This window comes from Lactuca sativa, mitochondrion, assembly GCF_002870075.4.
Source record: "Lactuca sativa cultivar Salinas mitochondrion, complete genome".
Classification (NCBI taxonomy): Eukaryota; Viridiplantae; Streptophyta; class Magnoliopsida; order Asterales; family Asteraceae; genus Lactuca; species Lactuca sativa.
In genome coordinates this window covers 302238-329722 of record NC_042756.1, presented here as the reverse complement: position 1 = coordinate 329722, position 27485 = coordinate 302238, and the positions used below count along the sequence as shown (strand labels likewise).

The following is a 27485-nucleotide window of genomic DNA, read 5'->3' as shown; positions in this document are numbered from 1 at the left end:
AATCCAATGTTGGGCCAAGCGTTGCCAGCCGGTAATAGCCGAAGGCAAAAAAAAAAGGGGGAGATAGAGAAGAGGAGATTCAGAAGAGTCACTCCACTCCATGGATAGTGCACACAGATTCTTCTTTCATTTGCAATTCCTTTCGGGTCGGAAACGTGGGCTGCTGGTGGGGCTGTGCCCCTTCTCCCTCTTCTTCCGCTTTACAACCGGAATAAGGAACCTTAGAATTCACCCCGATTCAAAAATGGGATTTGAGAGGCTAGCGAATCGGAATTGTATGGAATGTCCTACTCCTGCCCGAGCTTTCCGATCAACCAATCCCCTATTTCATTTCAGGGACATCTGTGTTAGGTAGGCCCAGGGATCACTGATTAGTCGAATGAGCCCATCCCTCTGGCCTATCATTTGTTGGTCGATCCGGCTGGCGGCTCCTGCGTCTGGGGCCCCTTTATACTAGTTTGCTGCTAGGAGTCCCTCTAGTCGAATCCATAATCCATAGAAGTCCCAATAGAAGTTTACTGACATGGCTCTTCCATCGGCGATCTACTGCTCCCTCTTAGTTGCAGATGCCCATGCTTTGATTCGAAAGCCCTAGCCAGTGATGAATCCCCAGGAAGAGAGGACTATTGAATTCCTCCTCCCTTCAGTCCAGTTTGAACCCGTCCCAGCAACGAACACCTTCCTACTGCAAGGCTTTGCTCTGCCCTTCCACTAGAATCCACTCCGGGTCGGAGGAGCAGCTAGTCCAACTTCTTGAGCAGCCGAGATATTGAAGAACGAACATTTGCTTGAATTCCTTGCCTCACCCTGAGATGAGAGGGAAGGTCGATTTGACTCGAATCCTGGACCTGATCTTTAATCCTACACCGGTTAATGATGCGATGGGAGAAGTTTTTCTTTTGTCATTTTTCATCAATGCTGGCCCAGTCGAGGTTCGTCCATGCCCAATCCCAATGGACAAACCTTAGCCCCTAGCTCTATAATCCACCCTACCCAGTCCCTGAAAGCCCTCCCGGGGGCCTAGCCCTCTTTCTTCGAGTCTTAAGCGGCTTTCATCGTTGACGAACACCTGCGCTAATAAGACAAAGAGGGAGTCTATGCCTTGAATGAATCAGTAAAGTAACAACGGATTAGTGGAATGAGGGATCAAGAGACAGATAGGGGGAGAATGGCAATCATTGGTGGACCTTCCCTTGAACGAGTCACGGAGCTCTCAACGGAGTGGTTTAGGTTCTGGAATTCCATCTCTAGTTGGGGCTTTCGGTTCGAAGGTTATAAAATGTGGTGCGGGTTCATCTCTCTCGACCAGTTCAGGTTCAAGGGAGGGTGATCGAGGGGACCCAGACTTGAGATCTCTTCTCTATGGCGGGAGGTCTCTTTCGTATCAAGAGTGTTTTGGGGAGGCCAGGGAAGACGGATTGGATCGAGAGGCGATGCTTATACCTCTTCTTTCTCGATAGGATTCCCATCATTTGAAGTCTCCGGCGAAGGAGATAAGGGCGAGGGACCGAACATGTTCTATCCTCAACCTCCATCCGTCATTAGTAATCTCAATTCGCTTTTCCTATTCACTAGTACAATGCGCGCTACAACTAGCAGCCCCTTACTAGTAAGGGAAAAGGCTAGCGCGCAAGGGCTGATGAAAAGCCAGCAACTTGTTAGGACTAGGTTTTGGCTTGCCCCTTTCTTCTTATTAGGAAGATAGGTTTGGAACCCTATACAAGGGGCTGCTTGCTGCTCACCCCTATCTCTAAAGGGGCGCACACTCGTTACCACTAAACGACGAAGCCGGGAGCGGAAGGAGGGACTTGAACCCTCAACCTCAGCCTTGGCAAGGCTATGCTCTACCAATTAAGCTATTTCCGCCAGCTACGGTAGTGGCGAAGCACTACTGAGCAATTCACGTATCACTTGATACGGACGACTTCTGTTTTTCCGCCGGACCACAGTCTTGACCTCCGATCGAGCTACGAACACGAGTAGGTAGGCTAGGGGGGCGGCAGGGCTGCGCCTTTTCAATCAATCTCCGGCCGCTCCGCTATTGGTGCGAGCTGTAAGGAGTCTTGATCTCGAGTCAAGCTGGGGCGTCATCTGTCTTTTAAGTTAAGTCATTTCCTAAGACGGCTCCTCTTATTCTTTCTACGATAATCCAAACTGCAGCTCCACGAGTCTGCTCGGAACCAGTCGATTCCTGAGCCATTCGTTCTCCCCTCTCGGTTGGCCTTTGCCAGCCACTAGAGCAAGTAAGAGAACCTACAGTGAATGAACTTAAAGAACCGCAGATTTTGACCGGATTGTACACCTTTGTGTCTGGCTATGTATATGGATGTGCATAAAGAAGGGACGGGGCATCTCTATCCTTTTTTGGGGGAAGAGAGAGGGAAGAAGCTGCAGCGGCACCTCACGAACTTCTTACTGGAGCAGTACTATAGGCATTTTCGAGTGTTTGGATGCACGTCTTTTGTTCATATTCCTGCGCAGTTAAGAGAGAAATTGTCCCCAAGGAAACCACTTGTGTCTTTCTTGGATATGCTCAGTCCGGGTATAGACGCTATGACGTGAAATCCAAGAGACTCGATGTATCCTTGAATGTTCTCTTTAATGGGGGCGCTTCTTTCCTTAACCTAATTAATCAGCCCCGGGGGAGAATGATGATGGAGATGTATTGCGGCCTTCTCCTGTTCATCAACTCTAACCGCATTCTTCTGCAGTTGATGTTACGGATCAGCCTCACGCTTCAAGCCAGCAGCTTTGCTCAGCATCTTCTGCCGATTGTCAGCCTGTTCAGCTGACCTCAGAGGATTCCAGTCACCCGGCACAGCATGTTTATTCTCGGCAGCGATTACAGTCTCTTTCCCAGGGTCAGACTACTCCATAAGATCAGCAGTCTAGCCCAGTTGCTTCCCTTTTAGGCGCTTCCTCTAGTTAAAGAGTGAATTCAGGAGTTCCAGGCAGGCGATAGGGGCTTCGGGGGGATAACATGAATCGTATAAGCCTGAACCCTCTTAGTTATGTGCTTCCCCCTTCAAGAGCTGGGCTACTACCCTAATCAAGTTCTTCCTAGCGTATAGTATTGGGCAGATTGAGTCTTTCTCTAATATAGTACCTAATAGTTAGATTAAGCATTAGGCGCAACCTCGACTATAAAGCATCCCGTTAATCTCTTCTCTTTCTGTCTTCAAGCTTCAAGCTTTTGCCTAGGAGCTCGGATTCCAGTCCTCTCGTTAGAAGGCAGCATAGTTGGAATTTCTTCCTGCGGCGAATAAAGGAAGAGAAAGGGCTCTCTAATGCCTTATTTGTACGATATGATGCAAGCAAGGAATCCTATTAGAGTGATGCAAGTCAGCCTATAAGATGAAACCGAAGATACTAAGCCTGGAATCAGTCGCTCTCTATGTAAATTTCTCTTTAGCAAGAAGCCCTGTGAAAGCTATCAGATAATGACTTGATAGAGGTCCCTCGCTGACGCCTTCATTTTTCTTTTTTTCATCTCTTTATGATATGCTATCTTCCTTTAGCCAGACTTCCCGCATTACTGTGATCAAGAGGAAGCGCTAAGGTCTATCCTTTCCTTAAGTTAAGAGTGAAGGACGGATACTGGCTCTTTAGGACTGATAGTAGCTGCTCTTCTGGTAGTATAGCTGGTAGCTCTGCTTATGCTAGCTCTCTTCTTTCTTATGAGAGAGATTCGCAATAGGGGCATTTCTCTGTAAGAAGAAGGCCTGTTACAGCTATCAGATATAGGGGATTTACTTCACCTTGAATAACTATCGAAAAATGGCTTTCTTTTCAGCCGCTTTCATATTTCATTAAGGTAGTTTGCTTACTTAGTGCTTTCGCTAAGGTGACGACTTGAATGACACTTTAATTGTTGATCAGAGGAAAGGGAAGACCTCGATAAGGAAGAAGAACAAGAGCTACATCGGCAGGACTCTCTGCAAGTGGAAGGTCGCATAGGGGCTCTCGGGAAGCTCTTTCCTTTATACCAGAAGGAAGATGGTCGAGGAGATCAGTAGCTAGAAAGCTCCTTTGGGAGAGCAAGGTAGCCAAAAGTCTATTAAAAGTACATCACTATTAAGTCGACTACAGTAGTATCATGAGCATGTAACTACATCCCGGAACCAAGGAGAAGAATACTCTGTAGTAGCAGCAGCAGTGGCCGAGCATCAGTCATCAAGTGAATCAGTAGATGCCCGCGCACGTGAGCAGCAATCACTCCATTGCAGCAAGACAAAAGTAGCATATGTCACATGGTAGATCATATCCAAGCAGAGGTGCACAAGAACGAGCACAACTTCACTCAGAACTTGTGACAAAGACTTGGTGTGCATCAGAACACGACTGAAAGCCCTTGCTGCTTCTTCATTCCAGGTGAAGCTATCTTTATTCAATTCAGTAAATTGGTCAGTGGCTTGCTGATAACCCCATACCCCTTTCAAAATTTTCGGTAATAGCCTGTTAAACCCAGAAAGCCTCTCAACCCCTTGACAGTAGTGGGTTGTGGCCAGCTCAACATGCTGTCAATCTTGCTTTTATCTGCTGATACCCCTTCACTGCTCACCACATGCCCGAAATACTCTAACCTTGCCTGACCGAAAGAGCATTTCGATTTCTTCACAAACAACTTGTGTTGTTTTAAAGTTTAAAACACTATCCTCAAGTGTTGCAAGTGGCTATCTAGGCTGTCACTGTAAATCAAGATGTCATCGAAAAAAACCAGTAAAAATTTCCTCATATAATCCATGAAAACCTCATTCATTAAAGCCTGAAATGAGGCTGGAGCATTAGTGAAACCAAAGGGCATATTAACTCGTAATGGCCCTGGTGAGTTCGAAATGCAGTCTTGTGTATATCATCTTCAAACACCCGAATCTGATGGTAACCACTTCTCAAATCAAGCTTCGAAAATCTCCTGCTACCATGTAATTCATCAAGCAATTCCTCAGGATGGGGAATTTATCTTTAATGGTGATGGCATTGAGTGCTCGATAATCCACGCAAAATCTCCAGGTATTGTCCCTTTTTTTCACCAGCAACACTGGAGAGGCATAAGAACTCACACTTGCCCTGATAATACCACTTAACAGCATCTCCTTGACCTGTTTTTCTATCTCTTTTGGATGTGGGGGTATCTGTAGGGCCTTACACTCACAGGCTCACTACCAGGTTTTAAGGGAATGTGGTGGTCGTGATTCCTCTTAGGAGGAAAAGGTCAGGCTAGTCGCTAAAGGCTTTGGCTTTACTCAAAGAAAAGACTTGATCCAAGGAACTATACAAGTATGGTGGGAGGCCTAAAGTCTTTCACGTTGACCCGGCCCGACATGACGTTTGCTGTGAATCAAGTCTTTCAGTTTATGCATGCTCCTCGACAAGCACATCTACAAGCTGTCAAAAGAAGACTCCGATACTAAGAGAACTATTTGCGATGGGTTCTTCTACCCAAATAACTCCTATGCAGATGGGGCTGGAGATCCGCTCCTGCTCTGCGTGTAAAGTAAGACAATGAAAAAGAAGGCTTCGCTTTGTTGCGACTGCCGCCGTCTTCGAGTGAAATATCGTTTTAGTAGTCCCGGTAATGGAGTCTTTCGAGATAAGACTGAGGCTTATTTTTTCTTCGTCGTACGTGACTTTGTCTCAACCGGTAGAAAAGAAGTTAGAAAGAGGAATTGACCTCGAAACTATATATATGAAGGGGCATGTTCAACTTCAAAGACCGGTGTCGCATAATCAGACTGAATGAAAGTTAGAATCACTGACAAAGTACTTTGGTCTCTATTTGTCGCTACACAACGAATATTTAGTCTCAAGCTTCCTGGAGATACTGGATAATTAGGAACTGCGTATCGCCTAGCAGCTAAAGTACTTGGTGAATTAATAAAACCAGTGATGCTGATAAGCGCTTACACTTTTTTTAGAATATAGCAAATAGTCTGATTTCTTTCCATATTGCCTATCAACTGACTAAGATTCCATACCTATCCTGGATTTGAACCTAACTTCTCAACAGACTTAGTAGAGTTCACGACCCTTGCCACTATGACTCCAAGAAAGTTTACGAGGTCAGTGAGCAGTGTCGGGCTTTCTTTTACCTCCTTTGCCCATTAGTCCGTAGTTAGGGCTTCTTAAGACAAAAGAGACTGATACAATTGCATAAGTAGTAAGGAATAGTTTGATAAGAACCAGAGCGGATAGATGGCAAGTAAGACAGTCACAGCAGGGCTATAACCAGCAACCTTCGGTTGATTCATTGAAGTTTAGAGTCAGTGTCTTTCTATCGAATCTGAGTTACCGGCTCTCATTTGAAAGACCGTCCCTATGACATGGTCTTAAAGCATAGTTTGGACTGCCCTAAACTTTAAAGTCTTTGTAAAGGATGAAGTTTCCTATTTCCTCGCCTATCCCTGCCTTTGACCTCGCACCGATGGCTATTGCCAGCTAACGCCCTAAGTTAATAAAAAGCAGCTGAAAGAGAATCCTAAGCATGATGTCTATCGCAGGGCCTTCAGTTCGTTCGCCTTTTAGCCCTTTTATCTATTATGAGACTACCTTCGCGCCTAAGCTCTTCAATTAGCATTCTTATTCTTTCTGTCACCTGCTGGAATATTCGACACGCGAGGAATAGCGTGAAAGGACTCTAAACGACTGGACAAGACAAACTGAGGCTTATTGCTCAATGGAAAGTGAACTACACAAGACGAAATCATAGCCCAATCTCTTTGCCATAGTAGGCCCGATTTTCACCCCCTTTGGCAAGACGAAGAGGGACAAGAGGTTATTCATAGTAAAGATATGGAGAAAGACAGACAGTCGGTCCATCCCCGACTCCTTAAGTGCAGATGAGGCGCGAAGCGGCGAAGCAAGTGAATGCTAACTTTGGTAAGGTATGGAGTCCCTAGTCATTCGATATTCTTTTCGCGACAGGGAGAATTCATTCTTCTTTGGATGGACCAACCCAAACCCTAGAAGGCAAAGGCTGAGAGACATCCATCTCAACACATACACGAGCAAACATGGGATGAGCCAAGGCAAGAGTGCGCTCATCTGCACGAAGGAATCGTCCAAAGGTTCCCACAAGACCTTTAAGGTATGCAGGACTCAAAAATGGCAAGGGAAGGTAGGGAAGCCGAATCCAAACAGCAGAGAGAGAGGATTCATATCTAGGATGAAAATCAGGCGACCAACGAAATAACCTAAACAAGGAGCTGTCAATAATATGAGATTCCCTAGTCCAGGCCTTAACCATATCCTCATGAGAGGAAAGGTGGATCATCACATGCCTGGGATCCAAAAGCCCCACCACCGCAGGCTGGGAAAGCCCCCAAGAGGTATTAGAGAAAAAGTAAAAAAGTCAACGTTGCATCTGCTTGTCTCATTATTGCCGAGATAATGGCCTACTTCTTCACATCCACCGCGCAATGCATGCAATTATTGATAGACAGAAGAATCATGGTATACACTTTACTTGCGTGTACTAGCTAAAGCGTTACGTATGTCTGGTGGAGATCATATTCACTCCGGTACCGTAGTAGGTAAACTTGAAGGGGCAAGAGAGACCTCTTTCAGTTCCTTTTCCCTATCTCAGAAGAGAAGGAAGGGTAGTCAGTTGGTTAACTTCCGACTCCTATACTTTCGTCAAGCAATTAGATCATTATTAAAGGTAATCTCTGTTAAGATAAAGGCAAGGGTTGGTTTTCGCTTGCTCTTTATCGCACTTGGTTATTCCTCGTAAAATGAGTTTGGGGAGGGACTTAAAAGTGAATGCGATCCATTCTTTGCTCTCCTCAGCATTCAGAAGATCGCAACCAGACCCACTCTCGCCCTATCTCATCATCCCGGATTGACCAAATAGCATACCTGCCTGCACGCACGAATGGCTAGGCGATCAAAAATGCCATCTTCAGCCCAAGTTTGTCCATGAAGTGCATCCCTGTGGTTCCTACGCGCACCACTGTCGTATCCATTCTTTTCATTCCAGAAAACGAAAGTGTGAAGGGGCCCACCTCACTCATCCCATCTCCCCTTCCTCCAACTGCGCTTAGACCGACAGTGGCAAGAGCTTCTTCTTTGTTCACAGCTTGAGCGGATTCGATTCCGAACCTTTTTTTTGAGTAACTATAGTGATTCCTTCCCTTTCTCTTCCTTCTTTCCCAGAGCTACTGGCTCATTTCACTCTCTTTAAATAAGAAAGACGGGGAGTCACTGGCTTCCTTTCCTCCTAACCAACTCGCTACAGGGTCTATGTAATTGAGCTGGTTCTGTATAAGCAGGGGTGGGGATGACGCTCGTATCCCGTAACTTGTCAGTAGAGTCATTCATCCCTATCTTGGTTGCATTCTTTATCCTGGAAAGCTAGTCTAGTCTCCGCCCCTGTCTCTGGGCAGCCTTTGATCATCTCGGTGAGCCTTCCCCTTATACATGAGAGAGGTCGTGATAAGAGTTTCCGAGTGAGGCGAGGGGCTCCTCTCAATCGACGAAGGCTTGAGTCCCCTACGGCCAGTACAATGCGCTAGTCGCATCTTCTATAAGGCTGGCATCTAATATAAAGAAAGCTGTCCTTGTGGACTCTGTCTCATCTTTTTTTATTAACTATATTCATGCTTCATGAAAAAAAATGAAGCAATCCGCTTCGCACCTTTATCCCTTTCTTTTTTGGGGGAAAATGCATTCTCACAACTTCCTATTGAATCAAAAAAATGCCTACACCCATGCTCTCTGGAAAAGTCTTCTCCAGAAGTTTTATACTAAGCCCACTTATTCTTATCCCCCTGTGGCTGCCTTTGCTTTTCCCACAATCACAAGCCCACTAGGCATAAAGAAAACAGAGGATCCCCGTGCCAAAGCAGGCATCTTTCTTGGCTATCCTTTTGGCCAAATCTTTTCTCTCTCATATATGATTCTTCTTTCAAACCATTTACACTTCCAGGAGTATCAGCGCAGCTTCGATAGGACAAGGTTTGAAGAGCTCTTACGCGGGAAGTCTTTCGCTCTCTCTTATTCAGTTCGAATCCTCAGTTATTTGATAAAGCTAAATTCGAGAATAGAATAAAGAATCGAATCATAGAGTTAAGATCTCTACCGAAAGGGAGAGGAGAACAAATCAAGATCGACTGACTTACAGGAAAGAAGCGAAACTCGACTGCTTGGACAGAGTGGGATAGATCTATTGCCAGAGGTGGAGACGGATAGGTAGCTAGACTTCCAAGTTGCGGCACGAAGTAGCGAAGACTGTTCAGTTAGATTTTTCAGATGCTGGAGTGAGTTCTTGAGAAAGAACAGAACTAGACTTCAAAGGATAAGTCGGAAGAAGATCAACCGAGAGTCCCCGGCTTTCATATGCTCTTTATAAAGTAGTTTGAGGGCCTTAAGAAAGGTAGACCGTCGGGGTAAGGAAAGGGTCGATGTACATTGATTTTTCATATATAGAGAGATTCCCCTGTATAGCTAGCCTTCTTCTTCAGCAGATACTCTGCGTAGTATACCTATGGGCGGTACATTTAATCAAACAAAGCCTCTCGACTTGCTTGTTGGTTCGCGGGTCTGCTTCTCTTTTGATCCGCGGTCTGCCACCGATAGGTGGCCGATCGTGTTTCTTGAGAGGGTTGTATCCAAGTTATTCGACCAGGATTTATCCGAAGCGGTTAGTTTCCTGTTATCTTATCTGGTGGTGAATTTGATGCCCCGTGGGTGACGACCCCGGGCTCTACTGTCAGATTTCTGAGTGGGTACCCGTTGGGCTATCTTGGCGCATGGCCTCTTTTCGCGTTGTCCCACCACCTAATTATTTGGTGGTGTGCAGAACTTGTGTACCCGGGAAGGGTGTTTACCAACTACGCCGTCCCCGGGGATGACGTAGTAATCGCGGATGAGAATGTCGCGACCCGTTACAAGGAGTCCCTTGACCTCCTGCAGGTGGTTATTTCGAAAGAGAAATCACTAATATCAAGGAGTGGGTCCGCGGAATTCGCGAATAACTTTAGGGTTCGAGATTTGACAGTCGATCTCCCCCCGGTATCCATTAAAAAGCGTTATTAAACACTTTCCACCCCTACGGGTTGATGGCTGTTGCTCACCGTTATTCGGTGCGTGATTTCCGTTTGCTTTGTAGGCTGGGTGGAGCTGGATATCGTGTTCTTGCAAGGCTAGACCATAGGCGCCCGAGGCGGTATTCCCATCTTGTGGTTATGGGGCTAAAATTGCTCTCTCCTTCTTACCCGCTTGATTTCTGGTTGGGTAAGGGACGACCACTCAGTCCAGAAGCTCATGGGCGTTTGGTGAGACTCCTTCGAGCCAAACTTAAGCCCCGGGAGCTGATATTGCCCCCCGATGAGCTGTTCGAGACTGAGGAATCTAGATATTTCCTGGAGTACTCTCTCCTTTATGGATGGATGCGCCAGTGGTTAAACTACCTTAAATGGTATCACCTTACCGCACTTTCCCCTTGGGTTACCCTCGAGGAACTGTTTAGCGGTCCGGTTGTCTCGCACTCCTGGAGGATGGTCGCGGTGGACGAAGACCTCGTTCGCTTCTCTCTGGAAGTTGTTTATAGAAGTGCGCTTTTCAAGTTCATTAATCAGGCTGTGAAGTGAAGGTCACAGGGGCTATGAGACCCGGCGTAGTAATTTGGAAGCCCTAGTAGTAAGCAGAAAATGAAAAGCTTATTCATAAGCTCAAGATAGCCAAGATGGAGTAGGGCTAGTCTAAGACAAGACAGACCGATCTATATTCTCCTGCTCGCCTTTACAAGGTTTCCTACTCACTCTATTGAGTTACAGCCGGGTTCTGCAAGGAAGCATCTCGACAGGCCCGCAACCAGTGGTTGATGCCCCACCCGAGCTCTCCATACTCTATTTATCAAGGAGAGTTTTACCAACCCTGCCATCCTAGAACGTTAGCGTACAAGAGGGGCATTTCTCAATTGAGTTAGTCACACATGGAATCTCAGATGTGGAAGTTTTCTTCCGATTTCTTTGGCGTTTAGTTGGCTGCACTCTAGGTCTCACCTAAGATCCTTAGTCTATCCGAGGCTCTCGTTAACTGGGGCACGATAGAACCGATGGTCAGTACCTCTTTACTAGGGAAGGGGTTCCCGGGAGAGAGCTCTGGTTCGTGCGCATTAGAAGTAGACATGAGTGGTTGTCTTAGCGCGCATCGGAAAGACCTTGCCTCAGTGCCTTTGAGGGATTCCTTCTCGCTTGCTTGCTGTCTAAGCTCTTCGATCCTGCCCTGCTTTGATTCTTGCGCTTGCTTGTGCCCCCTTCTTTCTTTGGCGCTTGCCTGGATCGCTATCTTACTAGCAGTAGTGCTGTTTTCTATTTGAGCTTCCCTTTTTCCTTTTATCGAGCATAATGATTCGAATCGGGCTTTTTGGTAAAATTCTTTGCCGAAAGAGTTCTCCCTTATCGGATGGCATCAGATGCCGGTGGCGGTTAGCGTTCTTTATGGGTATTATTCGGTGCCAGTGGCCTCTTAGCTTTGTGGGCGATATCGGATGGTTGGTATCTCACCGCATAAGTGTCAGGGATGGCGTAGTTCATTAGTGCTTTCCCGAGGATGTCTGTGCGTGCTCTCCCGTCTTTAGTCTTTCTCGGCGTCAACCCCAAATACGAAAAAAATAATTTGAGCATTACCCGCTCTATCAGATAGGACGACCTACTCCTTAGTTGAACCAGACTTTGCCACTCACCTTCATCCGAAAAAGAAAGAGACCGCACGAAAGCAGTTTTTCCTAAACGGTGATACCGCCAGGTTTGAAACTTCAATCTTTTAGCAGCTTGTGGGGCCTGGCCTGAAGGTGATATTAATACCACTCCGGCCCCTGCAGCCCCCAAAGTGCTAGATCCATCGAAGTAGAGAGTCCACCTCTGCAAAGGCGAGGACTTCTTCATCGAGCTCCACTGGTTCGAAAACATTCATGGCATGATCTGCCAAGAAGTCTGCAAATGCCTGTCCTTTGACCGCCTTCATAGGAACGTACCGAAAAGTGAACTCGGATAGCCCTAGGATCCACTTCCCAATTCTCCCCTTCAACACGGGTCTGGTCAGCATATACTTAATCAGGTCCGTTCGAGCAATTACCAACACTGTTGTGGAAAGGAAGTAGTGTCGGAGCTTGGTTGCTGCAAAGTAGAGCGATAAGCACATCTTCTCGATCGGCGAATAATTCTTCTTAGGGAAGACCCTGCTGAGATAATACACGGCCTGCTCCTGCCCTGAATCAGATCGAATTGGGGCATAGGGGATGATTGTAGATAGACCATCAGCATAATCAATTCTCGTAAACCAAGAACCATCAAGCAATTTCATGCTTTTGTTCCTAATTGGGTAAACCGGCTCATTCGCCTTTACCACTCCACTCTGTTTGTAGGAAGGTACTTCCGGCCCTCCTCAAGGATACCCGCAATGATTGGGTCAAGATTTTTAGGTTGTGATGTAGGAATAACCATTTTCTCTATACCCCCCATCTGTGTATAAGGGTCAGCAAGCTCCGAATCCCGTTTGTTCCTTTCTTGGGTCAAGGAGCAATTTCAAACATTTCCATTTTGATATTGGATTTCCCTTTTCAAGATGTCTCAGAGCAAGCAAAGTCTGACCTTATCTACTTATAAGCGCAGAGGGAAAGTAGCAACTTGATTTGGACCATAGGGGGCTTCCTTCCGAACTACGGATAGGCTACCGGGCTTTGCACTTCGGCCCGTGAGAATACCGTGCTCTATCTCTTCTCTCACCCGACAGAGAACTATCGTCTCGCTTTCGCTATTTATTGCAAAAAAAGAAAAGACAAGGGGGGGACATAAAGGCCTTACCCCTGAACATCAAAACAAGCTAGGGAGCTCTAAAAAAGAACATGCCTTGGCTATGAACAGGCTTTTTAGAATCAAAAGGAAGAGACCCTAAGCTATTAAATAAAATGGAGTCTGAATGAGTATGACCATAAGCAGCCAAACAATCTGCAGCTTTGTTGTCCCCCCTAAAGACATGAGATAATTTCGATAAAGAAAAATGTCCTTTCCCAGCAAGCACAACTCACTAGCATGATCCTAAGAAAGCCACACTGTGATTTTGATTTGGCACCATTAAACCAGGAAGCCAAAAGATGGTGAAGAGAGGAGCTTTATAAAAGAAATCCACATTGAGACTGGGAGAGAAATGAGACCCTATTATCCTAGGAATATCACTTTGAGAGAGGTGATCCACTCTTTCTATGCAAGGAGAGGAACAGCAAACACATTTGGAGGCAAAATTCATTCCAAACCTGGGAAAACTGCTATCAACAGCAATGGCATTCTTAATTAGTCTTAGTTTCCACAAAAAAACACCCATTTTCAAGGGCAACCATTTGTTCCAAAGATTTTGATAAAGAGATCTCTAGCCAGTCTCTTCTTTTGAGAGGACAACTCAATCAACTCGGCGGATCCCCTCTTGTCAAAATACTGAAAGCGAGAGTGAAGCATGTGTTTCGTTTACATTCTAACTATTTTACCATAGTTAAGAGAGTCAAGACGATCTTCCTTTTCTTTTGCCCTAAGCCCCAGTCATCCGTGGAGCCTTTTCATATCATAGCTAGGCCTCCTCTTTTTCGATGACTTAGGAGGGAAATTCTCTTCTCGCAATTAGGAGTCAGTGGATGACATCCCATTCTACGAGTTTACTTACGGCTGGAGTAAGCAGAGAGTCAAAAAAGTCCAGGGAAGCTTTTCAAGTAGGATTCGAACCTACGCCCGACTAGTCAGTTACCAGCCGACCGCTCTACCACTGAGCTTGAAATAAAAAAAGGGGTTTTCCGGTGATTAAGGTAAGGTCTTGGGTCGAAAAGTAGGTATAAAGATATGCATATTTGAACAAAAAATGTAACTAAGCCCTTATCAAAAACAACTATTCCAAAGAACCGGTTTCAATAATCTGAATAAAGCCATTATCGTCCACAGATATGAAAGCCCCAATACAAGTAACTGGGTCGCCCCCTGGGACTAAACACATAACCTTTCCAACAAGACCTAGTCCATTCAAGAACTCCTCCCATTTGGGTACATGAAATTCCTTCCATTTTACAATCCCAAGAGGAACGCTAATTTCATAATCATAACGAGCGTGTGGCATTTTTATAAACTGTTCTTCGAAAGCTTGGTAAAATTCATCTAAAAAAAATTGAATAAGACGGGAGCTCTAAAATCAATAGTTGGTATTCCTTCCTTAGACGACCAATCTTTCCCAGTCTTGTCTATAATGGGCGAGTGAAGAAAGGATGATACCTGAAAATCTTTTGATCTTTCACCACAGATTCCAGTTTAGACAAAAGACGCGAACGGGAAAGGATATGCGTCTGCAATCAAAGTGGATACTTGTTCTTGATGGTTAGGTTACCTTGTTGAGCGCCCGATAATCAATGCCCAAGGCTCCCTTTCTGGAATAAAACAAGGGCTCCCCAACCTTTTCCCCAGCAAGATAGGGAAAAAGAGCCTTGGAGGCTGGAATATAAATAGGAAAAAATGACTTCCTTCAATTCTTTCCTGAGTTCAACCAAGCCCCTTAACTAATAGATGCTAGTTGGGGGGGCCATCTGCTAAACCCAGCCCCACTCTAAGTAAGTTAAGGGGCTTTGGCTCCAGGCTCCAACTTGATCTTGTGGTAGACTGGCCCTCCTAGGGGGCACTTGGCAACTCACTCGTGGGGCATGAAATCCCCAAATTCCTAAAGTACTTGCTGCACTTCTTGGGAAAGAAGTCGTCTTGGTATTGGATCCGCTCTTCTCTTAGCATGAACATGAATTCTATTCTATTCGTCTTCTTTATTCAGCCCCCACCCGAACCATTCTTAAGACCACCAAGCCCTCCCGAATGAGTTCTACTATAGAAGCTTTCAACGTAGACCCGGGGACAAATCTTTCACTCACTGAGAAGTGAAAACCTGTGACTAGATCGTCCTGAAGACGGATGCGACGGGAAGAAGTGGCATTTGGAAGTGTTGCTGACTTAACATTTAGGTTTCGGCATAACAAAGCTTGCACTGTCTTTTCGCACTTAGGCGCACTGCGTGCCATTGGTAATGATTCTACTACGGTGCCACAAATTCGCAAGCTGATCCTAAGTAATCGTTGTTGTTCATTGGATTCCGGAGGAACTACTTCGTTAGGATTGAGGAATTGCTGTGATTCTTCCTGAATAGCCTGGATTCTCCCGTCGAGAGTCTCTTTGAAAGTCTTACCTAAACTCTTCCGACTGAATATGATAAAGCCTATAAAACAACGAGCTACTATCATTTCTTCATTATAGATTGAGATCTTCTTCGAACTTGATGCACAAATAGATAGAATAGCAGCAAATAGCATCTTTCTAGCCTGCATATTCGTGGAACTCAATCTCATTTAGAAAGCCTTCTCTCTATCTTTCAGCAACTGAACGGGAAGTGGTTTAGGAAAGGACTTTAGAATCGGATGCGCTCGCCCAGCGAGAAAGGCCCTGACCCTGCCAACCAAGTCAAAATAAAAAAGAAAGAAGAGAACGAAAAGAGAACTTCGTATTTTGCTAACTCTCTAGGAGTCATGTTTAACCTTGAATGCTATTAATAGATTCTACAGCAATAGTCCCTCGGACTCGGAAAGTAATAACGAAAATGGCTAACCCAATAGCAGATTCCGCAGCTGCCACCGTTGGAACCAATGAAGCAAATGATTGACCCATCATATCATCCGAAGAAACGGAAAATACCAAAAAGTTCGAATTCACAGCTAATAACATTGATTCAATTGGCATTGACATAATAGGAATATTTCGTCTATTAAGGAGGATTCCCCGAATACCTGAAATAGAGATGATCATAGAAAATGTGAAATATTTGATAGGATCCGTTTCGGGAACGTAGAATGTAAGAGAAATTCAAATGTTAGAACTCCAGAACCTCATTAGAAAACATAGTTGATTAAATCGAGGAGATTGTAAATCTCTTCCCATAACCAACTATGAGTTCCATTTGATTGTAAGTCATAAAAATCCCTGACTAGGCTACTTAAATCGTCCGCATTTACAGCCCGAACAAGGTCCGCCATGGACCATTCGGGAGGTAACTGCCTTTCGGTTTCATTTAGTAATTGGTTTAATGTATGACTTATGCTTTCCAGGATTTCCGGAAATGGTGGAGCGCTTTGCGCCTCTGACTCAGTACTTGATAGACTATCTAATGAAGAATCTGCGGATCCCAAGAAGTCCATATCAGTCTCTTGGGATAGCATAAAAGAAAGCTCACTCGGGCTTGGTTGCCCGTAGAGAATCAAAAAATCTTGTTCCGGTTGCATCCGAAAATAATAAAATAGTCGTGCCGCGCTCCCCTATCTTTGTTTAGGTAGCTTAAGCTTCTCTTTAGCAAGACCAACAGTCTTACTTAATGAGGGTAGCTTGGCTGTTAACCAAGAAATGAACGGGATTCTGCACTTGGAATGCAAAAGCATTCTTTTCAATCTTGTACCTTACTTAACACCAACTCAATCTCGATTCTCTGAAGCAGCAAACTCTCAAAAAAATGAATTGACCAATTGACGACGCTCCTCATTCATTATAACGATATTTTCTCAATTCTATTGTTTAACCACGAAGAGTGTATCTGACGGAGACACTCGCTAGATCTAGTTAGAGTTCCTCGGCGAATCGTCTCTTTCTTAATGAAATATCTGTCTAGCCCTTATCCTGCTAACGACGCCCTTCTTATCTACGAAATTGACCCTTCCTTTCCTTCCCCAGCTTTGAGTGAAGTTCCTTCCATCAACAGTTAAGTCATTAGTACCAGAGCCTATTCTTTCAATTGTGCAATCAGTTCTTCCACTTTGCTCAATAGCCGGAGATGAAATAGCGAAGGTTACGTTCACATTTCTAAGCGCGGTTCTTCCTCCATCAGATCAGGCATAATCAACAGGAGAGAGCCAAGCAAGGTTGACGAGAGCAGCGGATTATTTCACAATTACCCAAACTCGAGCAAGGGTAGCAACGGTTACTGATTACCTGACTGAACCACCAGGAGCTTCTTCTATGGCATCAATGCCATTATCTGTCCATCAATCCGATTTAATTAATCAATCGAAATCTTTCATTTTATCGGGAATTTTTGGTTGTTCTTCGCCTTACCGAGTTGATAACATCTACACCGGAAACAAGAAGTCTACCAACGGTTATTGCCAACAGTTCCTACGTTCACAGCTCTTATTTTTCCAACAGCTAGGCCATCCAAGGGGAGGGATGACAGCCCTAGCCCAGCTAACTTCACTCTTATGATGATTCAATTGCTTACACCGGCTACTGGTTGAGCTGCTACGAAAGCAGTTACCTTTCTTACAGCAGGGCAGATGATTTCACAGTTAGCAAATCTTTCTTCTGAACTCTCACAAAAGAGCTTACTCTCTTTCGAAAGACCGGATACGGTTAGATCTAATTCTAGCACTTAGAGTGTCCTGCTCCCCCCTTTGCCATTGTCACTACTGGTACCTGACCCCGTCGGCTCGACATTTTTGCAAACACCGACCCGACCCTTACTCAATAGGGCAATTCAAAGAGGAGAACGAGGACAGCTGACTACCGCTAAAAGTCAGACTACGAGTACACATTGTATGATTGAAAACTGCCGCTGCATACTACCCGGTAATTGCAGGTCTGACTGATGCCTTCTCTCCAACAGCTGCTTCAATCAATGTGAAGTCTGACTACGAGGCCTCTTAGCCCGCAGCTGACTACTTATTGAAATGAAAGACCGAACATTTAAGGCTAACTCTTTCTCGTCTTCAAAAAAGTATCAAAATGCAGTTATATAAGCTATCACTTTTGCAATTCAAGATCAGCTCATCGAAGGGAAAAGTGAGAGTATCAAAATGCAGTTATATGAGCATCGACTTGATAATTTGCCTAGTGAGAAAGCCAGGAAAAGACCCAACAGGCATACAAACTCACTCTCCCGGGGCAGCAGAGGAAGGCAAGATTTCTTAGGAGTTTCAAATCTCGAAAAAAGGCTTTCTTTTAGGCGCTTCCTCTCCTTTCAGTCGAGCTAGGCTGAAGACTTTCTCTTTCTAGCCAAGCAAGCTTCATGCTGAAACTATCTTCCTTCTTTGTCTTTGTGCGAGACTGGGGGAGGTTGTAAGGTAGCAGGAATAGATCTACTATGCCTTGAGTCGGGTTTTCACTCCTCTCCCCTCACTACTCTCTTTGGTTCTGCCTTGTTGAGGCCAGTAGAGGTAGAATTTTCACAGCTAACTCTTCCCGGTCTCTACGATTGCTTGACTTAAACAAGTGACCTCCTTTCTTTCATCAGGTATGGTCCCAGACAACCTATTGTAAGACTGATCAAAAACTCCACGATGTTGAGCATAGCTCAGATCAGGTATATTAACCTGAGAAAAGACAAAGATGACTTGGAAGGAATCGACCCGGATAGATTATTATGAGAAAGAACTAGGCATTGTAGGTTGAGCCAAGATTCTCTGGTATAGGCCCATTAAGATTGTTATTTCCATGGTTCAATGTGTATTCAATAGCTGGTCCTTTCAACTACTATTCAAGCTCGTACAACCATGAGTAATCTGTGTATCTCAACTAGTGAAATAAGTTACTTGCCTAGTGCTACTCCTCCTCCACAGAAGACTTGCTAGAATAGCTTGCATGGAGAGCTACCACCTTTCTCTCTTGACTTTGCTTCGGGTAAACTAACTTTAGTCTCTATCCTTCTACTAGCCAACTAGGAGTTAGAAAAGCCTGACTTCACGCTTACAGGGTACTAAGATTCACTGCTTTTATCCTCTAGCCACAGACATACTTGACTACCACAGACCTCCTTTACTACTTGAACTATCAAGCCAATTAGTAACACAGGCTCCTTGTCCGGCTGGGCACTAGGATGTGAAGATATGCCGGCATTTGCTATTGGGTAGCCCCTCGATTTCGAGTCGGTGATTGTAAGATCAGCACAGATCAGAACTAAAGCAGTTCTATGAGATCAGGCAGAAGTTAATAAGACAGAGCAGAAGTGAAAGATGAAAGCACTGTACCGGGGAAACAAAATCTTTCTAGTTCTGCTAGCCTCTTACTTAAGCTGTGAAAAAAGAATTGCTAGTGAAAGTGTTCTTTTTTTAGTCACCGATAAAGAAAGTACCCCAGCTTACCAGATTTGTAAAAAAAGGAAAGACTTTCTAATCTATTCTCCTCTATCTGAGGCAATCACTACGAACATGCGCTAACCTCATATATCTCCTTGATCGACCTCTTATTCGGGCAATGAGGGGTCCATCCATTAGATCTGCTGGTCTGCTCGGAGCGTAACCATACTTTGAGGTTTCATACGAGGAAAGGGAATTTGATAGTTTAGACCCTTAGGCGTGGATATGTCGTTTCGGTAGTAAATGGGCTAGAGCTTTTCGGGGTTCTCAGAGGTCTTGATTGAATATGTCGAAATAGGCTTTCCATAGGGCCCTTCATATGGCTTGTAGTTCAAGACTAGCAGTACTACATTTCATACCAAGCGTAAGAGCTACCGAGGGTGACTTTTTTCTTTACTCAAAAGCCTGTTCAAGCCTTCTTTAATGGTTAGACTCTAGCCTCTAATAAAGATCGAGATAAGGGCATTTCTTTGAGAAAGTATAGGAGAAGCTTGATGCTTCAGATCCAACCCCGACAACTCAAACTTGTTTTTTGGCTAGCAAGAAATAGGCACTTGTTCTTACCTATCTAAACTCTATTTTGGCTTGCTATAAGATTAGTACTGGTTCTTACCATCAATCTCTTTCCTATCTAGAATGGTGGGTACATCAATTCTTGTTGATCACATTCATGGGGGAGAAGCACTGAAGGCTCTAGTCCGGGGGTTTCTTCTTCTTCGATTCAAGCAAGTCGACCATAAGGTGAATCGATGACCTGACTGAAGCCATTCCTAGCCACCATTACTTTCGAAAGAGTCTGTCTTTACTTTACCAGCTTCTCTAAGATATCAATCACTAAACTAAACAAAGTAGCAAAAATCATAAGAGAAGAAAAGTTCACAGAAGGTTGAGAAGTAGTACGCCCGGTTCACCAGGTTCTACCACTGTAGGGCCAAATCATAGTCAAAAGAAGAGTTTGATCCTGGCTCAGAAGGAACGCTAGCTATATGCTTAACACATGCAAGTCGAACGTTGTTTTCGGGGAGCTGGGCAGAAGGAAAAGAGGCTCCTAGCTAAAGGTAGCTTGTCTCGCCCAGGAGGTGAGAAGAGTTGAGAACAAAGTGGCGAACGGGTGCGTAACGCGTGGGAATCTGCCGAACAGTTCGGGCCAAATCCTGAAGAAAGCTAAAAAGCGCTGTTTGATGAGCCTGCGTAGTATTAGGTAGTTGGTCAGGTAAAGGCTGACCAAGCCAATGATGCTTAGCTGGTCTTTTCGAACGAAGATCTTCGAGAACTCATATTGGACCGGGAATCAAAAAGGGACAAAAGTAAAGTATAAGCGCATATGGCACGAAAAGGAAATCCAATTTCGGTAAGACTTGGTCTGAATCGTAGTTCAGATTCAAGTCGGTTAAGCGGGGGCGGCCGCGGAAGAATTAAATTATTGTTCCAGTTAAGCGCCAGACGGGCGTGCATTCCATTTTTAGTTCCCATAAGTCTTCTTCTTTTTTTTTATCTTCTTTGCCTCCAAATGGGGGCGCACTCATTCTTTTTTGATTTTGTCTCTAGGGTGGCCGGCTTCCTCGGAGTGAAGGCCGTTTCAGTACTGTTTTTAAAAATGGGCTGCCCCGCAGCTCTGGCCTTCGTGATTGGCTGTGCTTGCCGAGCACTCGTCACTCCGGAGGCAAACGCCTCCCTCGGGCATTGGGTGCTTCCCGGGCCTTCTCACCAGCCTCACGTGGCAGAAGAGGTTCCCCACCAAGAGGGCCTGCGGGACCATCCTGTAGCAACCCGAAGCGCTCCGCCAGTGGATCTGGAGGTTAAGCAGCCGCTTATGGGCGACCAACAGCGGCACGAAGAGCTGGCAAATCGACTCAATCACCACTTCCTTGGCAAAAGTGAACAAATAGGTAGCCTAGCCTATGACGATTTGTTGGATAAACAGATCCTCATAGAGGAAAAGCTCGAAATAGCGCTACTTAACGAGGGTTTTAGTAGAGACCGGATTTTAGCGAATCGCTATGAAATTAGAGAACTTATATTTTATAAAGAGGGAGTTCCACTCAAGGAAGAAACGCTGGGGATGCACTTAGCCCAGATCCAAAGCGATCCTTTCTCAAACATCCCATATCGTAAAATCCAGCGATCTATAAGGAATTTGGATCTGTTTTTTTCTAAGTAGAGGAATTCTACGGTTGAAAGGGATGGTGAGTGCCCTGGGATTCACAGACAGATGTGGAGTCGTAACAAGGTAGCCGTATCGAGGGCGCGGCTGGATTGAATCCTTTCATTTCAGGGGGGGGAGCTCATGCTTGTTGGGTATTACCTTTCCTGGAGCCTCTTCTCACTCACACATCATATGATTGTGTGGTGGGCGGCATTGCGGGCCGACCCGAATCGGCGTGGACCCATTGAAACTAGGCTATTCTCGGATATGCTGTTGTCATTGGGGATAGTACAGTTGCGAGAGAGTACGCACTGATCCTGCGCTGCTTACAAGTAAAGGTTTCCGAAAGGAAATCCCTACTTTCAGCACGCGGGGATCTTAATAGGATTGACAGGGGAAGGGTTATGGCTAAGGTTTCAGAATCCTCGCCATCTTTATTTATGCCTTACGCGCAGCATAAGTAGAGGTCACAAGATGATCTAAAGTCCAGATAAACCAAACCAGGAAACGCAGGCAATGGGGGAAATAACGACCTCTGGGGGCACGGAGTCGAGTGAGGCCAGATCTGAGAAAGCCGGAAAGCGCAGCAACCAGAGAACCATAAGTTGGAGTGCTGCAGCTCACAGAAAGAGACGTGGGAAGGGGCTTTCGGCCCGTGGACCCAGGCACCGATGCGTAGGCGGAATCCGGCTAGGGTGGAGACGACGAAAAGAGGGAAGGCTTAAATAAATAATCTGGTCTGGTATAGTAAGCCATTCTGACTTCCTTAAATAAAGAATAGTCAACATCGCGGAAGTAATGAACAGCGTGAAACCGCCCCCAGCACGAAGAGTGAGATCTTGCCTATGCAGTAGGATTCAAAGGAAAGTTATCCGAACAGTGAGACCCGGGAAGACTACTACTTCTGTATTAAAAAAAAAAGAAAAGAGGCGTTTGAAGCATATTTTCAAGCAGGGATTGATAGGTAGAGGGCTCAAAGCGGGACAGAAGGGCTTACAGGGCCCTGGGCTAAAAAAAGTCAACAAATTCTTTAAGCCAATCCCTTGCTGCTAACTAATGGCAGCCCCTTTATTGCTCCTTCCTAGGAACTCAGTAACGCGGCCAGTAAGTCAGCAGGTATTGAGGCAGGCAGATCTTTTTTTAAGTCGGTAAGGCAAGGAAGGCAGGTTTCAGAGCTCGGCGGACGAAGACTTCCAACGCATATAGGTGACTAACCGCCTGTTCTCTCGGAAAGTAGAATCGCAGATTGAGCCTGCTCCAGCCCCAGCTTCTATTCAACTGCGTCTTTGATGGCGCGGTTGTGTTGCTGCTGCGTAGTAGAAGGGTTGGGTTCTCTGGGGTTCAACAATGCGTCGGGCTGCTCGAAGGACTCCACGAAGAAAAAGCTGCGTAAATGATTAGCCCGATGAAATTGCTCTGTGAAAAAGGGGCCAGGGTTCCATGGGGTTCAACAATGCTATAGAAAGAAGGGAGAAGAGCAGGGTAAAGGTTCAGGGCGGTTACGATATTTGTGGCGGGAATGCGTGAGGGTCTGCAAGACAACGGGCACAAGGAGGCGACTGCCAATACTTCCGACTCTTATTCATAGAGATGACGAGTCTTATTTTCCTACTACTATAGGGAGGATATTTGGTTGCGCGAGACGATTCATTGCGCGAAGGGATTCTATCCTTCTTTTTTTCCGCGAAGACTTCGTTCCGGAGGACGGGCTATATTCCCTTTAATATTAGTCTAGCCCAGTCTAGGCCAACCATATGGCGATGCGGTAGACCTCCCAGAGATAGATACTTGATCTTAGAGGATTCACACGTTCAATGGTGGAAACTTAAGGAACCGGCTAAGAGTGACTAAACGGAAAAACCCTATTCATTCCATAGCCTCATCCGGTCGAGGCATTAAACAATCCATCCCAATCCTCTTTCCTTTGGTCTACTCTAATGATGTGCCCGTTCGTTGGTGGAATATCTCTTTATACCGACGATTTATATGGGGATTGCCAACGATAAGGAGATTTACCCTATGATGAGCTCAAAAGTGAATGAAGACAAGGGCGAGCACTGGTGCTACTGGCATGGGCCTCTACCCCTGTGTAGTCTCTGCCCGCCAATAAACCATTTGAATACCAGGAAAGATCAGATGCGCGGAATCGCAATTGGTTAAGGATCACTGAATTACCGCTCCGTGGGCTATTACTATTGGGATAACTGAATACTTGTATGCCTCTATCAATGTAGTAACCATCTTTCTATAATCTGAATGTGAAAGCGGAGTAGCTCGCCGAATCCAAAGTGTCTATCTCCGCCGCCAGACTGAACTATCTGATGGGAAGCCTAACGACTGGTTACGGTAGCGTAGCTAGGGCTATGAAAAGCAAGGCAGTCCCTAGACTGTGAGAAAGCCCTAACACCTAACCTTTTCCTTGAAGACCCTGTATTTTCGGACCAAGCAATCAAGCAACTTGTCTTGATTCTCCTAGTATCAAGTAGTAAGGGATCAAAACAAGGGAGGAAGAAGTAAAATGCCAGTCTCTTTGATAGGAGTAAGCTCGGAATTGAGGCCAAAAACCCTTTTTATAAAAACTATTTAGATTAGGAAAGGAAATAGTTTCTCCCAACGGTCTTAGAAGCGCTCTCCTTTGTTAGCGAGAATGCCCTATGCAGATGAGGAATTGCACAATGTGCTATCGAATCCGCTGTTACTGCCCGAGAAGGAACTGTTTGAAGGACAACTAATGCAAGCTGCTCGGGAGGTTTGGATTCATAGATGGGAAGAATCTGCTCTTCTCTTATCTTTGCGGGCCCGGAGGGAGCTGCTAAAGGAACTGCCATAGTTTATTTACGAGTAAAGGATCTAATAGTAGCAGGAATATGTCCAGAATCTGATGCTAGTTTATAAGTCCCTGCTTTGGCTGCCCCTTTCTGAATCTAAGAAGAGGTTGGTTGCATGTCTTAAGCCTGATTATGGATTAGATTAGGTTATGACTCTATAAGGGCTTACGACGAATAGGCTCTTAGATGGGGCATTACCGGAAAACTAACTATCAATTGAATAAGAAAAAGGGGAGACCCTATCTTTCTTCAGAGCAATCCCACTCTAAATCGACAGAGATAGATGGAAGAGGCCTACGTCTATTTTGACTTTTGACTGGCAGTGGAGAAACCGGAAAGTGCTCACCGGCGACAGATTGACACGTATGGGAATGGACTTTTCAGGTGCCCAATGTGCATGCAAGCGGGCAGAGGAAAGACACACGCATTTGTGTTTTTTAATGTCCAATTTCGTCCATGGAATTTCGGATCTAATAGCATGGATTGAAAGAGATTGGGTTCAAACGGGTAGGACACCAAAACTCAATTGGTTACTGAAAGAAAAACAAAAAATGATCACAGCTCAAATCTGGTGGTCTCGGAACTATGCGATATTTTAAGACAAACCAATCCATAGAGGGAGTCCGTACTGGTGCATTGATACAGCAGACCAAAATCCCTAAAATTCCGTGGAAGCGGTTCTGGAACAATTCAACCTGCAGCATAGAGTGAGTCGACAACCCAGAATGACAGAACCCAGATAGAAATAACTGTGCACAGTTACATTACGACGGTGCGAGCCGAGGAAACCCCGGGCGGGTCCTTCACTCGACTAACCAGCGATCCTTCTTCCTCGCCGTCTCCTTCGCCCTTTCCGTTTGGTTTGCAGCTCCGTCACCCGTGTTTCCCTGGAGCAGCGCTTCTTTCCGGTGCTCCGATGCTCTCTGCCTTGGTAGGGTTCCTCTTTAAGAAAAAATCGCATTAATGATCTGCCTTGCCTTATTTCCAGCTGTTGAATGGAGTAATCTGGGAAGGGATCTTTTGCCAATTCCAGTTAGTGGAGCGAAGCCTTCCAATATGGGGCATACGAGTCAGGGGGAGCTAATGCTTGTTGGGTATTACCATGGAAAGTAAGGATGTTGAATTTGGTGATCGTGATAGGGATGAAGATCTCGATTATTCAGATTATGATCTCGATCTAGTCGACTCTGTTTATTCAGTAGATCTGGCCGGTTGAACGCTTTCTAGCAGCACCAAAAGCTTGGGTAGTGGGATGGGGGTGAAACCTGTTCTGGCTCTTGGTTTATGAAATCCCGATTTGAAGACTAGGGCCCTTCTTCTCTTCTTCTTGTGAGCTAGTAGCAGTTTTATCAGTTTAGATAGTTAGGGAGTCTTCCATTGAAATGAAAGTTTAAAAAGGCAAGCTGGGGAAGACAAGTTAGCGCTCTCCTCTTCTGGCTAGTTAGTTTGAAAGCAGCAGTCCTTTACTTAGGCAAGCTAGCCAGTTAAGTTATATGAGTAATTGAGTAATAAAGGAAGAATTACACTCGAACAAATGTGAGAGGTTATGTAATAGGGTAGGCAGGAATTGTCATTTGAGTGCTTTACGAAGGGTCTTTTTAATTCCTTCAACAACTCAAGCAACGCTCATAGAGTCTTGTTGAGCAGCTGAATAGCCTTCTCCTATCTTAATTGAATAGTTTCCCCTTCGTAATATCTTTACTCAAAAGAAAAGAGCTCCCACCGCCGATTGTAGATTGAAGTGAGTACCTCCTCTTGTCGACTCTGAACGAATGCTAGCATGGTGCGGGGCAGTCGGATTCTATTCCCTCTCAGAGGCCATAAAATTAGAGTCCTCGGGGAAGCCTTCTCTATTCACTTCTTACCCGAAAAGAGGGAATCGAAGCACTATAGCTCCGCTCAAACGTCCCTTTATTCGGGGTTCACATGTGCTTTTCGATACTGTACGGGTGACTTAACACCAACCAAGTTCAAGTTTTTCAACCCTTAGCACTAATATGTACTAAGGCTAAGGAGAAAGAAAGTGATTTGTTGCATCTTTTCTTATCTTGAAAAAGTCTTAAAAAGAAGAGATTTCTCTGTTATGTTAAATAAACGAGTTTGCTTCTTTATTCTTAGTTTACTCTTAGTAGATTCATTGAATAACTTCTAGTCTTTTTCTATTCTATTTTTATATAAAAGAGTTCCAAGTACCATAGCATTGCTAGTTCAGACTAAGATTATAAAACCTTCAATATAGTTGAATCGTTAGATGAATGTTCCCGGTATTGACAATCTTTCATAGGAAGAGCTGTCATCTCTATCTTCCATCATCCATTCCCTGTAATCAGTCCTAGGATCCAAGGCACTAATGCTAAGGCTCAGATTCATACCCAGAAGAGACTAGACTGCTATTAAGCGGTTAAGGTAGAAGATCTCAAATCATTAGCTTCGGTGAACAAGATCAAATAGCTCCTCTTTCAGGTTATAAACTAGAACTTGCACGAGGTATCAAATGTATCAACACTTGATTTCACCAACAAATATGTATAGTTGTAGATTCCGCGAATCTTTTATGTTCTACCCAATAGGCCCCGCTTGCCCAAGCCCAAAGGCCAGTTTGAAGAAGGTCCGTGAAAAGTAAACGAAACTGCCGTGTTCTAAGGGCCGGGACAGGCTAGGCAATTAACCCCAGAGAACCAAGGAATGGAAGCAGAAGAAGCATTATAAGCTGACGGCTTTACTCATCCTTGGTTGCTGCCTCGTCGCCGAAGCGAGTAGAGAGAACATAAGAGTATATCACACTCACTTCATCTAAATCATTTTTTTAACAAAAAAATCTAAAATAAAGAAAGATTCCCTGCTGTCTATCTGTCCCGCCATAGGTTTTTCTAAGGCTCAAAGTCCAGAGTTCTTTGACGCTCATGGACGGTCTGTGAAGGGTCTGGGAGGTTACCAATACCGAGCCCCTTCCTGCCCGAGGCTGTTCCATACCCCGGAAAAATGAGTGGTACAGATTCCTTCCAATAGGAGAGGTTCTTAGTTCTCAACCACCACCGGTAGTAAATTCCTAGAGATAGAACCAGATCGTACAACTTTCACATTCAAGCAAAAGGAATGAGATTAACATCCCTACTTCTTTGGTTTAAAGTCTCTACTCGGGAAGTCAGGCGAAGGAAAAAGACCCTTTGGCTTGAGGTGGTGAGTAGAAAGGGGTCGATTATCTATCTATGACGCATCAAATCGACTGAGATCAAGAAATCCTGAGTAACGAGATCTATTCTTCACACGAATCAACGAACGACTCGTCAGATTCGAACTGACATAGGTTTTTGACCTATCTTCTACCAAAAAGGAGCCGCTTTGGTGACGCGGTTCGGGCGGGGGGGGCCTGACATCCGCGGGT

At 45.1% G+C, this 27485-nt stretch overlaps 2 protein-coding genes and 2 non-coding genes across 4 annotated transcripts, besides 4 other annotated features; all 4 read right to left on the bottom strand.

Annotated features, from left to right (window-relative positions):
* Positions 1–1793: 1793 nt before the first annotated feature.
* On the bottom strand, positions 1794–1866 carry trnG-GCC. Its single transcript has one exon. It is a non-coding gene; the product is annotated as a tRNA-Gly (tRNA).
* Positions 1867–7999: 6133 nt separating this feature from the next.
* Positions 8000–8185: a dispersed repeat (second copy of repeat X-03).
* Positions 8186–13692: 5507 nt separating this feature from the next.
* On the bottom strand, positions 13693–13764 carry trnT-GGT. Its single transcript has one exon. It is a non-coding gene; the product is annotated as a tRNA-Thr (tRNA).
* A 1021-nt stretch (positions 13765–14785) lies between these two features.
* Positions 14786–15361, bottom strand: atp4 (ATPase subunit 4). The gene has a single exon. The coding sequence runs from the start codon at positions 15359–15361 to the stop codon at positions 14786–14788; it is 576 nt and encodes a 191-aa protein (YP_009652442.1).
* Positions 15362–15542: 181 nt separating this feature from the next.
* Positions 15543–15815, bottom strand: nad4L (NADH dehydrogenase subunit 4L). The gene has a single exon. It carries the CDS (start codon positions 15813–15815, stop codon positions 15543–15545), a length of 273 nt encoding a protein of 90 aa, YP_009652441.1.
* A 3689-nt stretch (positions 15816–19504) lies between these two features.
* Positions 19505–20381: a dispersed repeat (repeat X-01a).
* Positions 19806–20381: a dispersed repeat (third copy of repeat X-01b).
* Positions 20382–20518: a dispersed repeat (second copy of repeat X-04).
* Positions 20519–27485: the final 6967 nt, after the last annotated feature.